This window comes from Gossypium hirsutum, chromosome A01, assembly GCF_007990345.1.
Source record: "Gossypium hirsutum isolate 1008001.06 chromosome A01, Gossypium_hirsutum_v2.1, whole genome shotgun sequence".
Lineage (NCBI taxonomy): Eukaryota > Viridiplantae > Streptophyta > Magnoliopsida > Malvales > Malvaceae > Gossypium > Gossypium hirsutum.
In genome coordinates, this window is record NC_053424.1 from 63,791,242 (window position 1) to 63,807,832 (window position 16,591).

Here is a 16,591-nt window from a genome sequence, read left to right on the forward strand (position 1 = left end):
AAATTATATATATTTTCCTCATAGATAAGGTAAAGTGGCTATGACTTTAATGAAATTAGATTTGGGTTAAGAGATTTATTTAATCGAGAAATTAATTTAGTTAATTTAATTATTAAATAATATTTATTTTGGATAATAGAAAATAGATATTGGGTTGGATAAAATTATAAGTGTTAGAAAAAAGTCTAGGAAACACATATAACTGAACCCGATACATGAGAGACCAAATTAGGCCTCATATAACACATGAGGGGTGGCAACGCTAGTAGAAAACAAAGGCATGTTGTCACCCCCCTACTCTAGTTAGAGTAGGAGTGTATTTTCTATTAAAATAATATTATTCATTCATGACTTTTTCAACCAGAACTCTTGTACTCTTCTCTATAATAGAGATCACTGGTGAAGCTATTTACACATCTTTCAAACATTGTTATTCTACTATAAAGTAGTTATAAAGAATAAATTCTATTTTCTGAGAATATTGAATACGATTTATAAAGAAAATTTACTTTCCTACTAAAAGTAAACAAATTGTTTTTATTCTATGATTTGGTTTGTGTTGCTAGAGCCCACATTTGAGGCAATTCGTATTACTCAATTTAGGAAAAGAATTTTAAAGTTATGTTGTAACTAAATAACTATTTTCTTAATCAAATTTTTTCCAACATATGGGGCTTGCACATAGAGATAATCCACTATCTTTAACCTTGTACAAATAGTGATTTAAATTTTATCACTGCTCGGTATAGTAACCTTAATTTTGCACCAAATATATAGATTTTTCTCCTTTAAATTTTCCCACTAAAAAATTTGTTTGTAAAACCAAGTGACACACTTGTTTTACTTACAAAAATGCACACTTTAACAAATTCCTTAATAAAATATGTGCCAACTTTTCCTTCTGCTCTAATAAACAAGCCTTTGTTTTAATGTTTGCTAAAGTACCTATCAATTACAATCAAGATCTCACTAAAATAGCCTCATAAAAAGGTTTTATAAATATCCCCCAAAAGTTTAGAACAAATAAAATATCTCCAAGATATATCTTCAAGTCTTATCACACCTCAGTATAATAATCTTACTTTTGCATCTAAGGTCTAAATCTCTCTCCTCTAAAATGGGAAAATTTTGTTTGTAGAACAACATTCTTGTTTTACATACAAAAATGCACACCTTAACAAACTCGTTACTAAATAAAATGTGTTAACTCTCCTTTCCTTTCTAATTAAACAAGCCTCTAATTTATAAGATTTTAAGGCTTGCTAAAGTACCTATGAATTATAATCAAGATGGCACTAAAATAACATCATAAAAAGGCTTTACAGATATTCTCATAAAGTTCAGAATAAATAAAAAATCTCCAAGATGTCTTCAAGTTAGTCAAGTCAATCTTCACAAATTAAAGGATCTGATTTGCTTAATTCGAATTGGTCCAACCTTCAAGGATTTGTTGCTCCACAAGACCAATCTTTAAATATGAGCCAACATACGTCCCTAATATCATCTAAGTCATTACCCAACTATTTTGATTTAAAATACAGTAACTCCAAATAAGGAAAGTTATAAATCATGAACAGTGTCTGGTGTATTTGTAACTTTTTGATGTCACTACTCTCATAACAACTCCAACACAATTACCTCTTTCATAATTGAACAAGGCTTCCATATTTAGATCACAAAACTAAATTTATAAAGTAAACTTTAATTCATCTTGATCTACCTAAATCTCAACAAATTAATTACCCTTAATATAAAGATACAAAGGATTGAGATAAATCTTCATAAAATCAACCTATATTTTCTTGGATTGTAAATCTCATTATATAAGGTAAGTAGCTCACATCAGGACCCATGAAAGTTAATATTGTTTGGTCCAATCTTTTCTCCAATTATAATCATAAGTTTGGTTGGACAAAATCTTAAAACAAATCAAACAAACAAAATACTTTTGTCCAACATGCCAATAAATAAAGAAAGTTATGAAACATTAGCAGATACAACTGTAACTGTTGTCATAACTGCTCTCAAAACTACCTTAACAGTAAATAAATTTCTTAATTAGATTTTGGATTTGTCGTAAAGGTTAAGACCTTAAAACACTGTGCACCCAAGTTCAAATTAGAAATAAAAAAAGATAAAAATTATTTAAGTAATGTTTTTTTTAGAAAAGAATAATTATTGATAAAGTAATAAAAATTATAAATAATTTTGTTAATTAGATTTTGATTGTGCTAGTAAGATTGAGATTTTAAAATTTTGTGCACTTAAGTTCAAATTATTAGATGAGTGATTTTATTTTATTTTTAAAATAAAATAAAATTACTAATATAACTTTTATAATATATGAATTTTATTTTAAAAGTTTGAACCACAGTTATTTGATAATTTTCCAATTGAGTTGAAGTCTAGTAGATTTTGTAACATCAATTCAGTCAAGACTTAAATAATAGGATACATTTGCATGTTATATATAGTATTTTAATAAATAAAAAATTTATTAAAAAATTAAAAAATACAAAAATGTTCAGATTTGAGATTTAGGGTGTGTTTGATAAACTAAAAATTAAAGTGCTAAAAAATTAAGTATTGAATTTTTATTACTAAATTTTGTATGTGCTAAATTTATATTAAAAAATTGTTTGGTAAATTAGTAAATATAAGTACTAAATATAATTATATTTTTTGAAAAAAGTAAATATTGATTTTAAAAGATTGTTTATCTTTTAGATTTTTTGATACAATTTATTTCTTTAATTTTAATCTTATTCATATAATATTTTAAATTACTTTGGATAGTTTTGGATATAGGATACATATTGTAATTTGAATATATCATTTTTTCTTTTAAAAAAAGATAATTTATTTTAATTTCTAATAAAAATAAAAGTAACTTAATACTTTCTATATTAAGTGATAAGTAGCTACCAACCTACTTATTTTATTCAACACTTTTTTGTTAAAAATTTTATACTATGTGAAAAATTTAAATGTTTAAAATATCAAATATTAAAAATTTTCATTTTCAATCAAATGAAAAGTTCCTATTATTTATCAAACACACTCTTAATTCTATAATTTAATTTAATATAATTCGATACTTTTATTTTTATAGTGCAATTAGTTATTTCAAATGACTAGCAAATTTTTCTTATTGGTTTCATCATAAAAGAAATCCATGCTACATAATGAGGTGAAAAGATTGTTCTTTAAGGGTGTTAACTATTTATACAAATGAATATCATTATAAAAAATATATGATATTAAATTAAAATACATAGATTAAATCTCAATTTCATCATCATAGAAAGATAAAAGTTAGATTTAGAAATTGAGTTATAAAGAAACCAATAACTCAAATAATAAGAACCCAATTCTCTCCCTTAATTGGGCCAAGTAAAGGGCGTATAATTAAAAAAAAAAAACCCGATAGGTGCCAAGAGCCTAATAATGATACTACGCTATCTGCAACTGCAACAGAGCGGCTTAGGAGCGGTTAAAGATTTTGCCGCAAATGTCTCCGCTTTCTTCTTCGCTACTGAATCCGCGCCTCAGCTTTTCGCTAAAACCTCTCTTCCTTTTCTCTCAATCATCTTTCGCACCACGGAAATTTCAAATCCCCAGGCAATTTGTCTCCGCTAAACGTAAAACCTTCTCTGACTTAGCTTCGGAGCAGTCATCTGCAACCGACAATGGTGGCAGGAGCGGCAGAGGAGGAAGGTCCGGCGCTCTATCTCCATCTCCAGTTGTGGAGGAGGTTCAGAGGATCGACGTGAATCCACCTAAAGGGACTCGAGACTTCCCCCCTGAAGATATGCGACTCCGTACTTGGCTATTTAACCATTTCAGAGAGGTTAGTTTCCAATTCTGTGAAATGCTAGCTCCGTCTTGAATTAATTTATTTTATTTATGATTTCTTGTGTTATTGAAGGTTTCGCGGTTGTTTGGATTCGAAGAGGTTGATTATCCTGTGCTAGAATCAGAGGCTCTGTTTATTAGAAAGGCAGGGGAGGAGATTAGAGATCAGGTTTGCTCTGTTTTATTACATAGTGTTTGATTACGAAACATGATTTGGTTTGCAGTTAAATTCAAATGAAGCGAAAGATAACGTTCTAATGTAGTATAAATGACACCAAATCTTCATTAAAAGTTGAATTTATTTGAGCGGAGGGCACTTATAGTACTTGTAGAAATAAGATGATTATTATGTTAACTGGACACGCTTTCTTTATAGAAGGATTAGTGACTGGATATTTGACAGCATGAGAGCAAAAGTATTGAGAGTATTTACAATATGAATGCTTGATATTTGCCAGTGTTTTGTTTACATTTATTTTGTTTTAGACTAAGTTCTCAATGACTGTTGCAGTTTTCCATTTCTATGTGCAGTTGTATTGTTTTGAAGATCGGGGAAACCGCCGTGTTGCATTGAGGCCTGAGCTCACGCCTTCTCTAGCAAGGCTGGTGATACAGAAAGGGTATGAAGAACTTTTGTTCCACTTAATTTTGCTTCTCATTTTTTTATTAATTTCAAAGATTGATATTTTGTACTGGAAAAAATATTTGGGTATTTATTTATCTATTTTGGTATTAGTTTTGTATCCAGGTACATATTCCAGTATTTGATCCTTTTTTTTTTTGGTTCAGAAAATCTTTATCCCTCCCATTGAAGTGGTTTGCCATTGGTCAGTGTTGGAGGTATGAGAGAATGACAAGGGGCCGCCGCCGTGAGCACTATCAATGGAATATGGATATACTTGGTTTACCTGAAGTCACTGTATGCGCTTCCAACTTGACATGCTTTATGAACTACTAAGCTTTTGTAGATGCTATTTTTTGTTACCAATTGGCTGGGCATGGCCTTTCATTTAATCGTTGCTGTAATTATAGTTTATATAACCTCTGTAGGACAGCAGTGGAAGCGTCCTAATTGTCCTATATGCTTGGACACTATTTTACTCAATCCCCTGCTCATATGTGCTTACCTGCTAAAAGTGCAGAATATCATCCTTATATTTTTAGAAACACACACACACTAGTAAATTTTAGGTTGCTTCACATCCTACTGGAGAGTTGCTTGTTGATCCGAGCACAACTTACTGTTTTAACATATATATATGGTTTAAATGGTGCACATGTATGATTCTGTTGTGAGATTCCTTCTTTCATTTTCTAGTTATTAAGATTATCATTTTTTCTTGTAGGCTGAGGCAGAACTTATTTCTTCCATTGTCGCTTTCTTCAAGAGAATTGGTATCACAGAATCAGATGTTGGCTTTAAGGTTTCAAGCCGAAAGGTACATTCATGCATGAAATGGACCATTTGAGATCTGTCATTACTTTCTTGAATACATTCATTGTTATGGTTGCAAATGCTATATTCTAATGACGCTTTCGTCCTTGCAGCATGCTTTACTTTCTATGAAGGTGCAACATGCAATCACTGTTAATTATATATTCTGAGATTTTAATTCATATCTACTGCACAGGTCTTGCAAGAAGTTTTGAGATGCTACTCGGTACCGGAAAATTTGTTTGGCAAGGTTTGCATCATCATAGACAAGGTTAGTTTATTAAAATTAAGTATTTAGGATTTCCTTTGTTCTGGGTTTTATTCTTTTAGTCATGTACTATTGTTTTGTAACTGGTAAAAAATTCTGGTCGCCTGATTATAACCTCTTTTTTCTTTTTGTTTAAATTTGAAAGAAACATTGCAAGGCTGGATGTACATATTCTCCTTTCTTTGGTTTCTTTATTCAAGCATTTGTTAATTAATTAATTAATGTAGTTTTGTTGTTCCTGAAATAGATTGAAAAGATCCCAATAGATGAGATTAAGAGAGAGTTGAACGCTACTGGGTTATCAGAAGAGGCTATTGAGGAACTATTACAAGTGCTTTCCATAAAGTCATTGACTAAGTTGGAAGGTTGGTTTTTCTGCAAGTTAATTGATAATAGGTTGTTTTTTTTTTTTTTTTTGTCAAAGGAAAAGCTAGGTACCCTCCTCCCTCCTCTCCAGAAAACAAGAAAAGAAAAGAAAGTAATGGTAGGGTAAGGTAGGGTAGGATGGGATAGGGTAGGGTCGGGTAAAAAGTCAATGAATCATAGGTTACCCTAGATGAAGGCACTTAAAACAAAGGTTATTTTCAGCTTTCAGTTCTTCCTCCAACTCATATCTGATTAAATTCTTAGCTTATGGGTCTAGTAGATATTTTTATGTGTACCATTCATGAATTTGCTTAGATGAAATCCTTTCTTGGCAATGGGGATAGTTTCAGTGTGTCCATTTTTATAATGGTCTGTATGACCAATATGAAAAAATGTAAAAACGTATCACCATCTCAAACAAAGAGAAAAAGAATAATGGCTGCCAAATGTTCAGTTTTCTTGAGATTGTAGCAGATATTTGAAATGTTATCCTTGCCTTCAGATTCCCTCAAACAAGTTTCTATGTCCACATTAAAAGTTTCTAATGGAAATCTAACTGTAAATTGTAAATCATTCAGATTTTATTGAAATATCTCATAATCTTTTTGTTGATAACTAACTATAAATAGTTCTGTTTTTCCATTAGAAGATAATATTTTAATCCTAATTGTCTGTGCCATATTCTTTCTTAAATGTAGAGATACTTGGAGGTGCTGGGGAAGCTGTTGCTGACTTGAAAGAACTGTTCTCACTTTCTGAGAAGTTTGGTTACTCTGAGTGGATTCAGTTTGATGCATCTGTTGTTCGCGGTCTTGCCTACTATACGGGTATCGTTTTTGAGGTTAGATTTATGATATAGTTTTTCCTCTATTGATATAAAGTGTGGGCACTTGCATAAGAAACTGAATCTAAGGGATCCTTATTGTTTGCTTCTACAATGCCTACTTGTGGATGTAACTTTTTCTATGGCAATATGTTGTTACTGCTAATAAACTTGATTGGTTTAACTTTTTTTTTTTTTTTTTGGGGGGGGGGGGAAGGCGTGTAGGTCTCTAAGGGCCAAAAGTCTTATATTGAAAATCTTGATGGATTATGAGTGGATATGTCATTGGTCTTTACAATTGGCAGATATTATGATTATAGGGCAGCGTACCATTGAAAGAAATTATATCCAAACTTTGTGTTCATAGCATTGAATTTGCCTACAAGAAGTTAATTTGCCAGCGGCCTGTCCTGGAAATCTTTAGACTGTTTTACCTTTCAATCATCGGAGTTGTTTTGTGAAAATTTAAGCTTATTACAATATTTAATTTAGATTCTCTTTTTTTTTTCTCCTTTTGAACTTTTAGTATAATAAATATTTTTCTCAGGGTTTTGATAGACAAGGAAAGCTAAGAGCTATTTGTGGCGGTGGGCGATATGATAGACTACTTTCTACTTTTGGTGGGGATGATGTTCCAGCTTGTGGCTTTGGGTTCGGTGATGCCGTCATTGTGGAAGTAAGTTAAAGCCTAATGAATTCATGATTATGTTGTATGTGAATAGATTAATACTTTATATATCAGTCAATCATGGGCCATTATGGAATGATAAGTCATGTTGTTCATGTGTCATTTTGTTGCATGAAGTAAAAGAGGAGGAAAACCAAACCTGATTATCAATATATCTAAATTTTGAAGCAAAATAAAAAGTACTTGGATAAATAGAAGAATGAGAGGAAGAGAAAGAAATAGCGAAGAAATGATATATGATTCCCATATGTCAGGTCTGTGAAGCATCAATAGAGGGTCATCAATAATTAGCTGAATATATGTTCATTGAAGAAATATTCATCTCCTCATTTGGTAACTCTGTCTATGTATGATTTGCCTACATGTTTGCATATATATATATATATATGACTTTTGGATGGATTCTATCATGTGCTTGTGGTGCTTTGGGCATGTATGGGTTGTGGTTCAAAGTTGCTGAAGGAAAAGGGACTTCTACCAGAACTTAACCTCGAAGTAGATAACATTGTTTGTGCACTGGATTATGATCTTCAAGGAGTAGCTGCTGAAGTTGCTACTAAACTCAGGGAGAAAGGCCAAAGTGTTGACTTAGTCTTGGAGAGCAAACCTCTTAAATGGTACTAATACCAATGATGTCCGTCAAGATACTAAACTTCAACAGAGTTCTCAAACAATTTCTTTCTATGTTTTTGACATTTGAGTAACCATTATTTTGATTCCATTCCCTTTTAGGGTGTTCAAACGAGCTGCACGGACAAATGCGCAAAGACTAGTATTGGTAGGAAATACTGAGTGGCAGAAGGGCATGGTTGGTGTAAAAATCCTTTCGTCTGGTGAACAATACGAGATTAAGCTGGATGAACTAGAGTGAAAATGTATGTCTTCTTTGGCAGTACCTTTTATGATGCTCGTGCATTATGGACATTTCTCATTTTTTGCCAATTCGATTATTTTTCTCCTTAATGGCATAAAATTGTATCTTACTACTTTGTAGCATTGGTATTTGAATAATTTAAGGTTATAGAAAATGTATCTTTTGCGGTTTCATGTGGCTTAGTGGACCTTGGTTACACACTCAAAAGTAGAGAAGGCATTGCAGTTGTAATTGACAGTATGGTTAGATATGTGATCCAAGATGCATTGTCTTTCATCTGGATATATGCTTCCAAGCAATGCAAATTTTTGTTTGTCATGAATGGATTGAATTCCTTTTTTTGATAAATTTTCTAAAAATATATTAAATTATGGTATGCCATGATGTGGGTAAAAAATTATATAAAAAATATATTTATAAAAAAATCCATTAAGAACGAATGATAAATTTGAATGTTAAAAACAGTCTTAAGTTTCATTGCATGTGAGATTTTATTGATTTATATAAGATATTTTTATAATAATATTATTTGTTTTGTATAAATAAAAAGAATTTAAATTCTTCTTAATTAAATTGATGTTGGATTTACTTATAATATTAATTCAATTCATAGTGTTCGAGGATATAGATATTTGAAGCGAAGAATTTAGATTCTATGGTGAGGGTGGTTGATTAGGGCATTTTTCAATCAGCTTGGTCGTATACCTTAAGCATTCAGGTATTTTTCTATTGAGCTTTCCGTCGGCTTAACCTAGTTTTCAAACAGATTGGTCCCCATGGCAAAATATCTTAATGTGTTTTGACATTACGTGGGAGATTTTTTTTTTTTCAATTGGGTTTCACGGTTAGAAAGGTGGGTTTTTTTTAAGTCGAGTTTTGGTAAATCTTTGCCCCACCTTACTAAAATAACATATTTAGTTTTGTAAGTATTTTTGTGGCTTTTAATTATAATTTCTTAATTTTTATAAGAATTTATACAATATATATTTTAATTTTATAAATATTTTTATATATTTTGTGATAATTTATTAAAATTTTATAAGATTTTATAGTATATTTTGATTTGATTTTATAAAAAATAAAATATTATAAAATATTATTTAAAATTTTGGATTGAATTGGATTAGATTGAGGAAATTATTTTGAAAGTTGTTAGTAATTTTTTTCTTTTAAATCGAATTTAGGATAGGATAGAACTGAAATAGAAAGTATAAAGATTTGATAATGGTGAGACAAAAAACAAAAATCTCGACTTACCTCAGTTGCTATCCTTATCCATAAATTTTTTATTCTTAACATCGGTTTATTAAGTAAATCATACATTAGATAGTTTTAAATTTTAAATTTTAAGGAATCACTTTATATTTTGATTGTTTCATATTTGAATAACTTAGATTTCAGTTATTTGAATCTATAAATTGAATTTTCGTGTGTAGTTTTCTTAAATTTAAATAATTTTTAAGTAGTGATCATTTTGGTAAAGTAAATAAAAATGGAATAGAATTCATATTCTGGAATGAAATAAGAGGGTTTAAGCCATCGGTATGCCTTCGACCATCGGTACAATCGCATAAAGGCGTTTTAGTGCCCATTTTTAGTAAAAATACTATTTTTGTGTTTTATATTTTGACATCCTTTTGAAAAGGATCAGTTTTTGAGCAAAAAAAAAAACCACAAAAGAATAATTTGTTGATCTCATAAAATGTATTTCAATATTTATTTTAGTACTTAATATATTTGAATAGTTAAAGAAAATTATTATTAGTAGAAATCTTATCATATGCATATGCTTGTGTATATTATGAATTTAGAATATATATGTGTATTTAAAAATAATATGTAATAAATAATGAAACGCGTGATTTTGAAATTAATTAATTATAATAACACATTAAATATGTACAATATTAAAATAAAAAAATTACATTAAATTATGCGTAAAATAAAATTTAAACACAAATACATTAGATAAACAATACTAAATGCACAATAATTATTTATAATGGTCCTGTCATCAACTATGAGTTAGTATCAAGTTTGTAACACCCCTTAGTTGTCTTCATTGCAAGAAACGAGTTATAGAGTGCTACAGTACAAAATAGAACTATAACAGTCAATTCATAGTCAAACATAGATTTTTTTTATTTATAATTTCAATCATTTAATACAATATAGAACCTTTTTCGAGCCTCAAATGAGCTTACGTAAGCTCTAAAATACTTGTGAATAAACAGGGATCGGATTACATCTTTACAAAAGATAAGGGTCAACCTGCAAAATATGGGTTACACGGTCGTGTGCCCAAGCTGTGTATCTCACTGCGGCCGTGTGGTACAAAAACAACCATGTCCTCCAGTAGTCACACAATCGTGTCGCTAGACCATGTCTACCACACTGTCGTGTCGCGAACCCATGAAACATTCAAGAACCACGTGGACCAAAATGTAACCATTTTGCAAATTGCACACGATTATGTCTCCGGCCCATGTTTCTCACACAGTTGTGTGGCACAAACACTTTCCTAATTTGGTCTCTTTTCAGACCATTCAACTTTTCTACATTTTGGTACGTATTTACACACTTAACCCTGTATTAATACAAGCTAAAACATGTATAAAAAAAACTCATTCACAATGCACAATACCTAACAATCCATTGTACATATACTAAAACATAACATTATACACATGAGCTTTCAACCCATCCAACATGTCTAAACATATCAATTCAATATCCAAAATGTGCCATTCGAACATTGCAATACCAAACCAAAACACGTCTTATTTCATACACCTAAACACCTAGCCAATATTAGGACATAATCAATCCATCCATTAGCCATACACAACATTTCCTATACCAAACTTATCATATATTCAATGCAATCAATCATCATCATGACAAGTAGGACCTAATCAACTAATAATCTCCATAATGCCAACATCCAAACATTTACATTCATGATTAAGCATAACATATATTGAAGTAAATATACACAATATCCAAATTTGATATTATCCAACAAAAAGCCAATACTATCTATCAACAACATTAACATACAAAAATACAAAATGACACCCCTAGGTACATACCAAACTTAACTAAAACAAGAAGTATTAATATTGTGGAGTCAAGAATTCTGATGGGATGCCGAACGGATGCTTGAAACGAAAGATTTGAACCTAACCTACACACGGGAATAACCATATGATGAATATACCTTTCAATGAATATTTCTACCAGTCCAATACGATAAAAGGAAATGTAATAATTCACAACCACAATTCATTAACCATACTTCAAGTATAGATTTTGCAAGCATATATTTATCATTCTAAGAACATTTGTTGTACATGTATTCTTAGTCCATATTACCTATTCAATGATACTTTAAGCTCACAAGCTCATTCCCATCTTATTCTAACCGTCAACCTAGATTAACTGGAAACGATGACATGTCATCCCGGATTGCCCGAGGATGATGACATGCCACCCTGGATTGCCTGGTGACGATGGCTTACCATCCTAGATTGCCCGAGGATGATGGTTTATCAATTTCCATAACTCACGAATATTTTCGTCTCGACTTCAACTGATTACAATTCAATCAACTTCTACTCCGTTTCGTTAAAACTAATTCATATCCCTCAATTTCATAGCATAGCAAATGTTACAATGATACAAACATGCTCCAACTCAATTTCAATTTGATTAATATATGTAAACCAATTCCAAAGTTTTCAGTTTATTAATTCAAATCCATAGTCATACATTCCATATCAACTACTTCAAGATAATTCAATTCTTTCTTAGCATTTGACTGGAAGAATAAATAATATAAAGTATCATAACATAGAAAATTTAATAAACATCAAACCGAGAATTTACTCACTGTAAACTTCGAGTTATTCATATCCTAATCGTTTACTAAGTCCTCATAGACCTATTATCAAATTCGTATCAATTCAACCTCTATAACCGTATACACGTTTTTCATATCCAATTAGCCATTCCTATACATTTAAACCATGTTATATCACTATATACATATCAATTTCATAATCAAACATAACATTCACAAATTTTCATTCAACTAAATCAATATACCTCAATATGGTACCCAAATCATACCAATTCAATTTATGCAAATCTAACTTATATCATATAACATTCAACAATTTATAATTCATTCAATTTTGTAGTATTTACTTCATACCATTCGATGCCACATATCTATTCATATCTATCATATAATTCATATTTTTTGATTTAATCCTTTTAATGTAAAAAAACATTATATAAACAATAATTCAACTATAAAACAGAACAATATAATAACAATATATCATTAATTAATAAAGTAAGTCCCATATGAACTTACTTGACAAAAATAGCGACACACAAAACGTTAAGGACTAATATGCAAAAATTAATTTTTCCTCGATTATCCCCTGATTAATTCAAATCTCGATCTATATAATAATTTATTTCAATTTATCAATTTAAAACATCTCAAAACAACCTATTGTAATCATATATTAATTCAATTTCTTTTTTAAAATGTTCCCTTTGCATTTTATTCAACTTAGCCCCTAAAATCGAAATAACCATAACTTACAAATTTGAGCCTTGATTTTGAAATTGATCTCAATTTCATCTTTCTACATCCCTCTATTATAAATACTTACAGAATTTCAACATCAATTTCAAAATATTTACACTTTAGTCCCTAAGTTCAAAACTATCAATTTTCACTTTACAAATTACTCCATTTTCACATCTAAGCTTCAAATCTAACCAAATGACATCAAGAACTTCAAGAAATCATCAATGAAAACGTTTTAAATCTTTAACTATGTTGAAAACTGATATACGATTTAGCTAAATTGAGTTACAACAATCCTAAAAACATAAAATTTATGAAAAATTAACTTGAAAATCACTTACATGCAAGAGATGGAAGCTTGGTTGTAATCCTTAGCTTAAAAAAATGGTGGTTTGGTTGGGAGAGAAGAAAATAATAAAGATGATAGCTTTTGGATGGTGTGTTATGTTTTATTTTCTTTTAACACCAATTTAATTTAATTTTTAACATATAAAACACATAAAATAAACAAGCCACCCATCCATAGCATTATAAATTGGCCAAATTACCTTTTAAAACCCTCACTAATTATTAGTTTAGCCTTTTAACAATTAAAAAATTATTATCAATTAACTTTTTAAATTTTTACAATTTAGTCCCTGTACATTAATTAACCACTAATTCGTCAAAATTACTTATCTAAAATTTAATCCACTTGTACAATAACTTCAAAAATATTTAATAAAAATATTTACAACCTCGATTTACAAAAATGATGTCTCGATACCTCAAGTTTCAAAACCACTAACTTTAGAACCGATACACTTTATCTTGTCAAACTTTCCAAATAACCAAAATTATTAGACCAAAACTCAATATAATAATGCAATACCCTCATAAATATTAATAAATAATATTCACTGACTCTATCATCAAAAAACGAAGTTTAGAAACTACCATTGTTGGTATCGCTAAAAATCGGGTTGTTACAACTCTCCCCTATTTAAGAAATTTCATCCTCGAAATTTTTACATGAAAATAAATTAGGGCATTACATCAATCTTCTCAAAAATCTCAAACTACCTTTAAAAATTACTGATTGAACTTTCTTTTTCTATCAAGACACAGGACTTTCAATGTCACACCCTCGTTTGGCGAACTGATATTTTTGGAGGGTTATACTGTAACACCCTTTACCCGAGACCGTCGTGGGAGTCAAGCACGAGGCGTTACCAGACTTATCTTGCTTGTTCGAGGCATAAAAAAAATTTACTTTTAAAAAAAATAATTCGCTCACATTCTTCAAATAAATCCCTAAAAAGCACCCTCGAGGCTCTAAAACGTGCAATTGGAATAGTTTGGGACCAAACCGGAACGTTAAAAATTTTCCGATTACTTACACAAATCAAAACAATTTATTTCACTATTCATAATAAAACTGTTCATCTGCGTGAACTATAACTCTAGTTACGAAACTCAAAATTTAAATCTGTAAATTTTTCCTAAAACTAGACTCATATCTTCTTACCATATTTTTTCCAGAATTTTTGGTTTGGCCAATTTGTACAGTTTATTCATTAAAGGTTCCCCTATCTTGCAGTTCAGCAGACCTGACCTCTCTTCACTAAAAATCAATTATCTCATTATACAGAAATTGGATAGTGTTTTTGTTTGTCTATAATGAAAATATACTCACTAAGGAATCTATACATATAAACTTTGACTTATAATTATTTTGCACAATTTCTAGTGATTTTCCAAAGTTGGAATAGGGGATTACGAAGTCACTCTGAACCAGTCTTACAGAAATTCAAATATCTCAGAATATAGACTTTCTTTGCTTGCTCTGTTTCTTTCCTATAAAAATAGACTCAATAAGTTTTAATTCACCATTTAATTCCATTTCTATAATTTTTAGTGATTTTTCAAAACCATGTCACTGCTGTTGTTTCCTAACTGTTCCATGGCCAACTCTTACTCTTTCATAGTTTCTTTGCATCAAACCTCATTTAGCCATACATAATACCAAAACATGTTCTTATTTAGCTATATCATAAGCTAATCATTACCAAGTATTCACATGTCATTCTTTAATCATATCATAAGGACATACACACAAAATAGCCAAGTCCCTATACATGCCATAACTTAAAGTATTTCTAGTCACAAAATACCGAGATAACTCGTTGATAGTGTGAGGCGATCTCTGACGTCCTTATGAATTTTTGAGTTTGCTTTGCGATACTATAAAAAAGAGAGAAAAGAAAGGGAGTAAGCATAAATCTTAGTAAGTTTGCATGTAAATAAATAACAACATTCTAAATGAATTATCAAGATAACCTGAACCTTTCAAACATGGACTTATCTTACCTTCCATTTGGTACACTCATTGAATTTTCCATTGAACCATTTGGTACACTAAGGATACACGGGTACCTTTCCTTTTTAAACTTACCATTTCCATGTCTTGACACGGTCTTACGTGGTATCCTTGCCTTATGAACTCACCATTGCCATGCCTTGGCATGGTCTTACATGGGATCTTTGTCTTATAGTAGTTTATCAATACCATGTCTTGACATGGTCTTACATGATTTCCTTACCTTGTAAAACTTACCAATGCCATGCCTTGGCATGGTCTTACTTGGTATCCTTAAACCCTAATGTCATGAAATTTGTATCCTACACATTCCTAAGGTTCAACAAGGACTTTTAAGTATCATTTCTCCGTCAATTCTTACTTGAATCATCAAGGAATAAATTTACAAAATAAATATATAGATACTGAAAAATAACATCATTAATTATAAATAATAAAACATTGCATTTATTTACCGCAAACTTACCTCGATATAAAATATGATCAAATATTTTGATTTAGTCCTCAACCTTTTTCTTTCCTCGGTCTAACCCGAATTTTGTTCTTCTTGATCTATAATAGAAAATTTAACTTATTTAATATTCACATTTATCAAAACAATCCTTAACTCTAACTTTGGAAAAATTATGATTTTGCCCCTAAACTTTTACATATTTACACTTTTTCCCCAAGGCTCAGAAATGAAACTTCATCCCTAATTCTTATGTTTTATGACATGCTAATCATTTATTTACCTATGGCAACATCAAATTCCCACTCTAACATTTACTTATGACCATTAGGTATTTTTACTGATTATGTCATTTTACTCGTTTTCGCTTAAAATAGCTTAGCTCAAGCCATTTAATGTAACACCCCGAACCCGAGACCGTCACCGGAGTCGAACACGAGGTGTTAACAGACTTTTAAAAATTTTCCAGACACTGCCAATCTGCGTAATAGTCGCTTTAAAAATCATATCTTGAGTTTCACAACTCGAAAATTTGTTTCGTGATTTTTCCCTGAAACTAGACTCATATGCCCATTTACATAATTTTTTTCTAGAATTTTTGGTCGGGCAAATTAGTACAGTTTATTAGTCAAAGTCTCCCATGTTACAGGGATCGACTACCCTGACCTTTGCGCATTACGACTTGGATATCTCCTTGTACAGGGCTCCAATACTGATAGCGTTTGTTTCTAATGAAACTAGACTCAAAGGGGAATCCACACATATAAGGCATGACTTCTAATTATCTCTGGATAATTTATGGTGAATTATCAAAGTCGAAACAGGAGATCCAGAAACCGTTCTGGCCCTGTTTCACGATAACTTTA

At 30.5% G+C, this 16,591-nt stretch overlaps 1 protein-coding gene across 1 annotated transcript; it reads left to right on the plus strand.

The window, feature by feature from the left end:
* The first annotated feature begins 3,288 nt into the window (after window positions 1-3,288).
* Window positions 3,289-8,480, plus strand: LOC107894617 (histidine--tRNA ligase, chloroplastic/mitochondrial). The gene is made up of 11 exons (XM_041099576.1): window positions 3,289-3,850; window positions 3,929-4,024; window positions 4,387-4,475; window positions 4,645-4,774; window positions 5,202-5,294; window positions 5,487-5,561; window positions 5,806-5,923; window positions 6,623-6,765; window positions 7,295-7,423; window positions 7,889-8,052; window positions 8,168-8,480. The coding sequence occupies exons 1-11, from the start codon at window positions 3,512-3,514 to the stop codon at window positions 8,304-8,306; spliced, it is 1,515 nt and encodes a 504-aa protein (XP_040955510.1). The 5' UTR covers window positions 3,289-3,511; the 3' UTR covers window positions 8,307-8,480.
* Window positions 8,481-16,591: the final 8,111 nt, after the last annotated feature.

Excerpts from the sequence above, each read along its gene's own strand:
- LOC107894617 (XM_041099576.1), top strand. The coding sequence starts at position 3,512 with ATGTCTCCGCTTTCTTCTTCGCTACTGAATCCGCGCCTCAGCTTTTCG. Across the intron at positions 3,851-3,928 it reads TATTTAACCATTTCAGAGAG|GTTTCGCGGTTGTTTGGATT; the intron begins GTTAGTTTCCAA and ends GTGTTATTGAAG. Across the intron at positions 4,025-4,386 it reads GGGAGGAGATTAGAGATCAG|TTGTATTGTTTTGAAGATCG; the intron begins GTTTGCTCTGTT and ends TTCTATGTGCAG.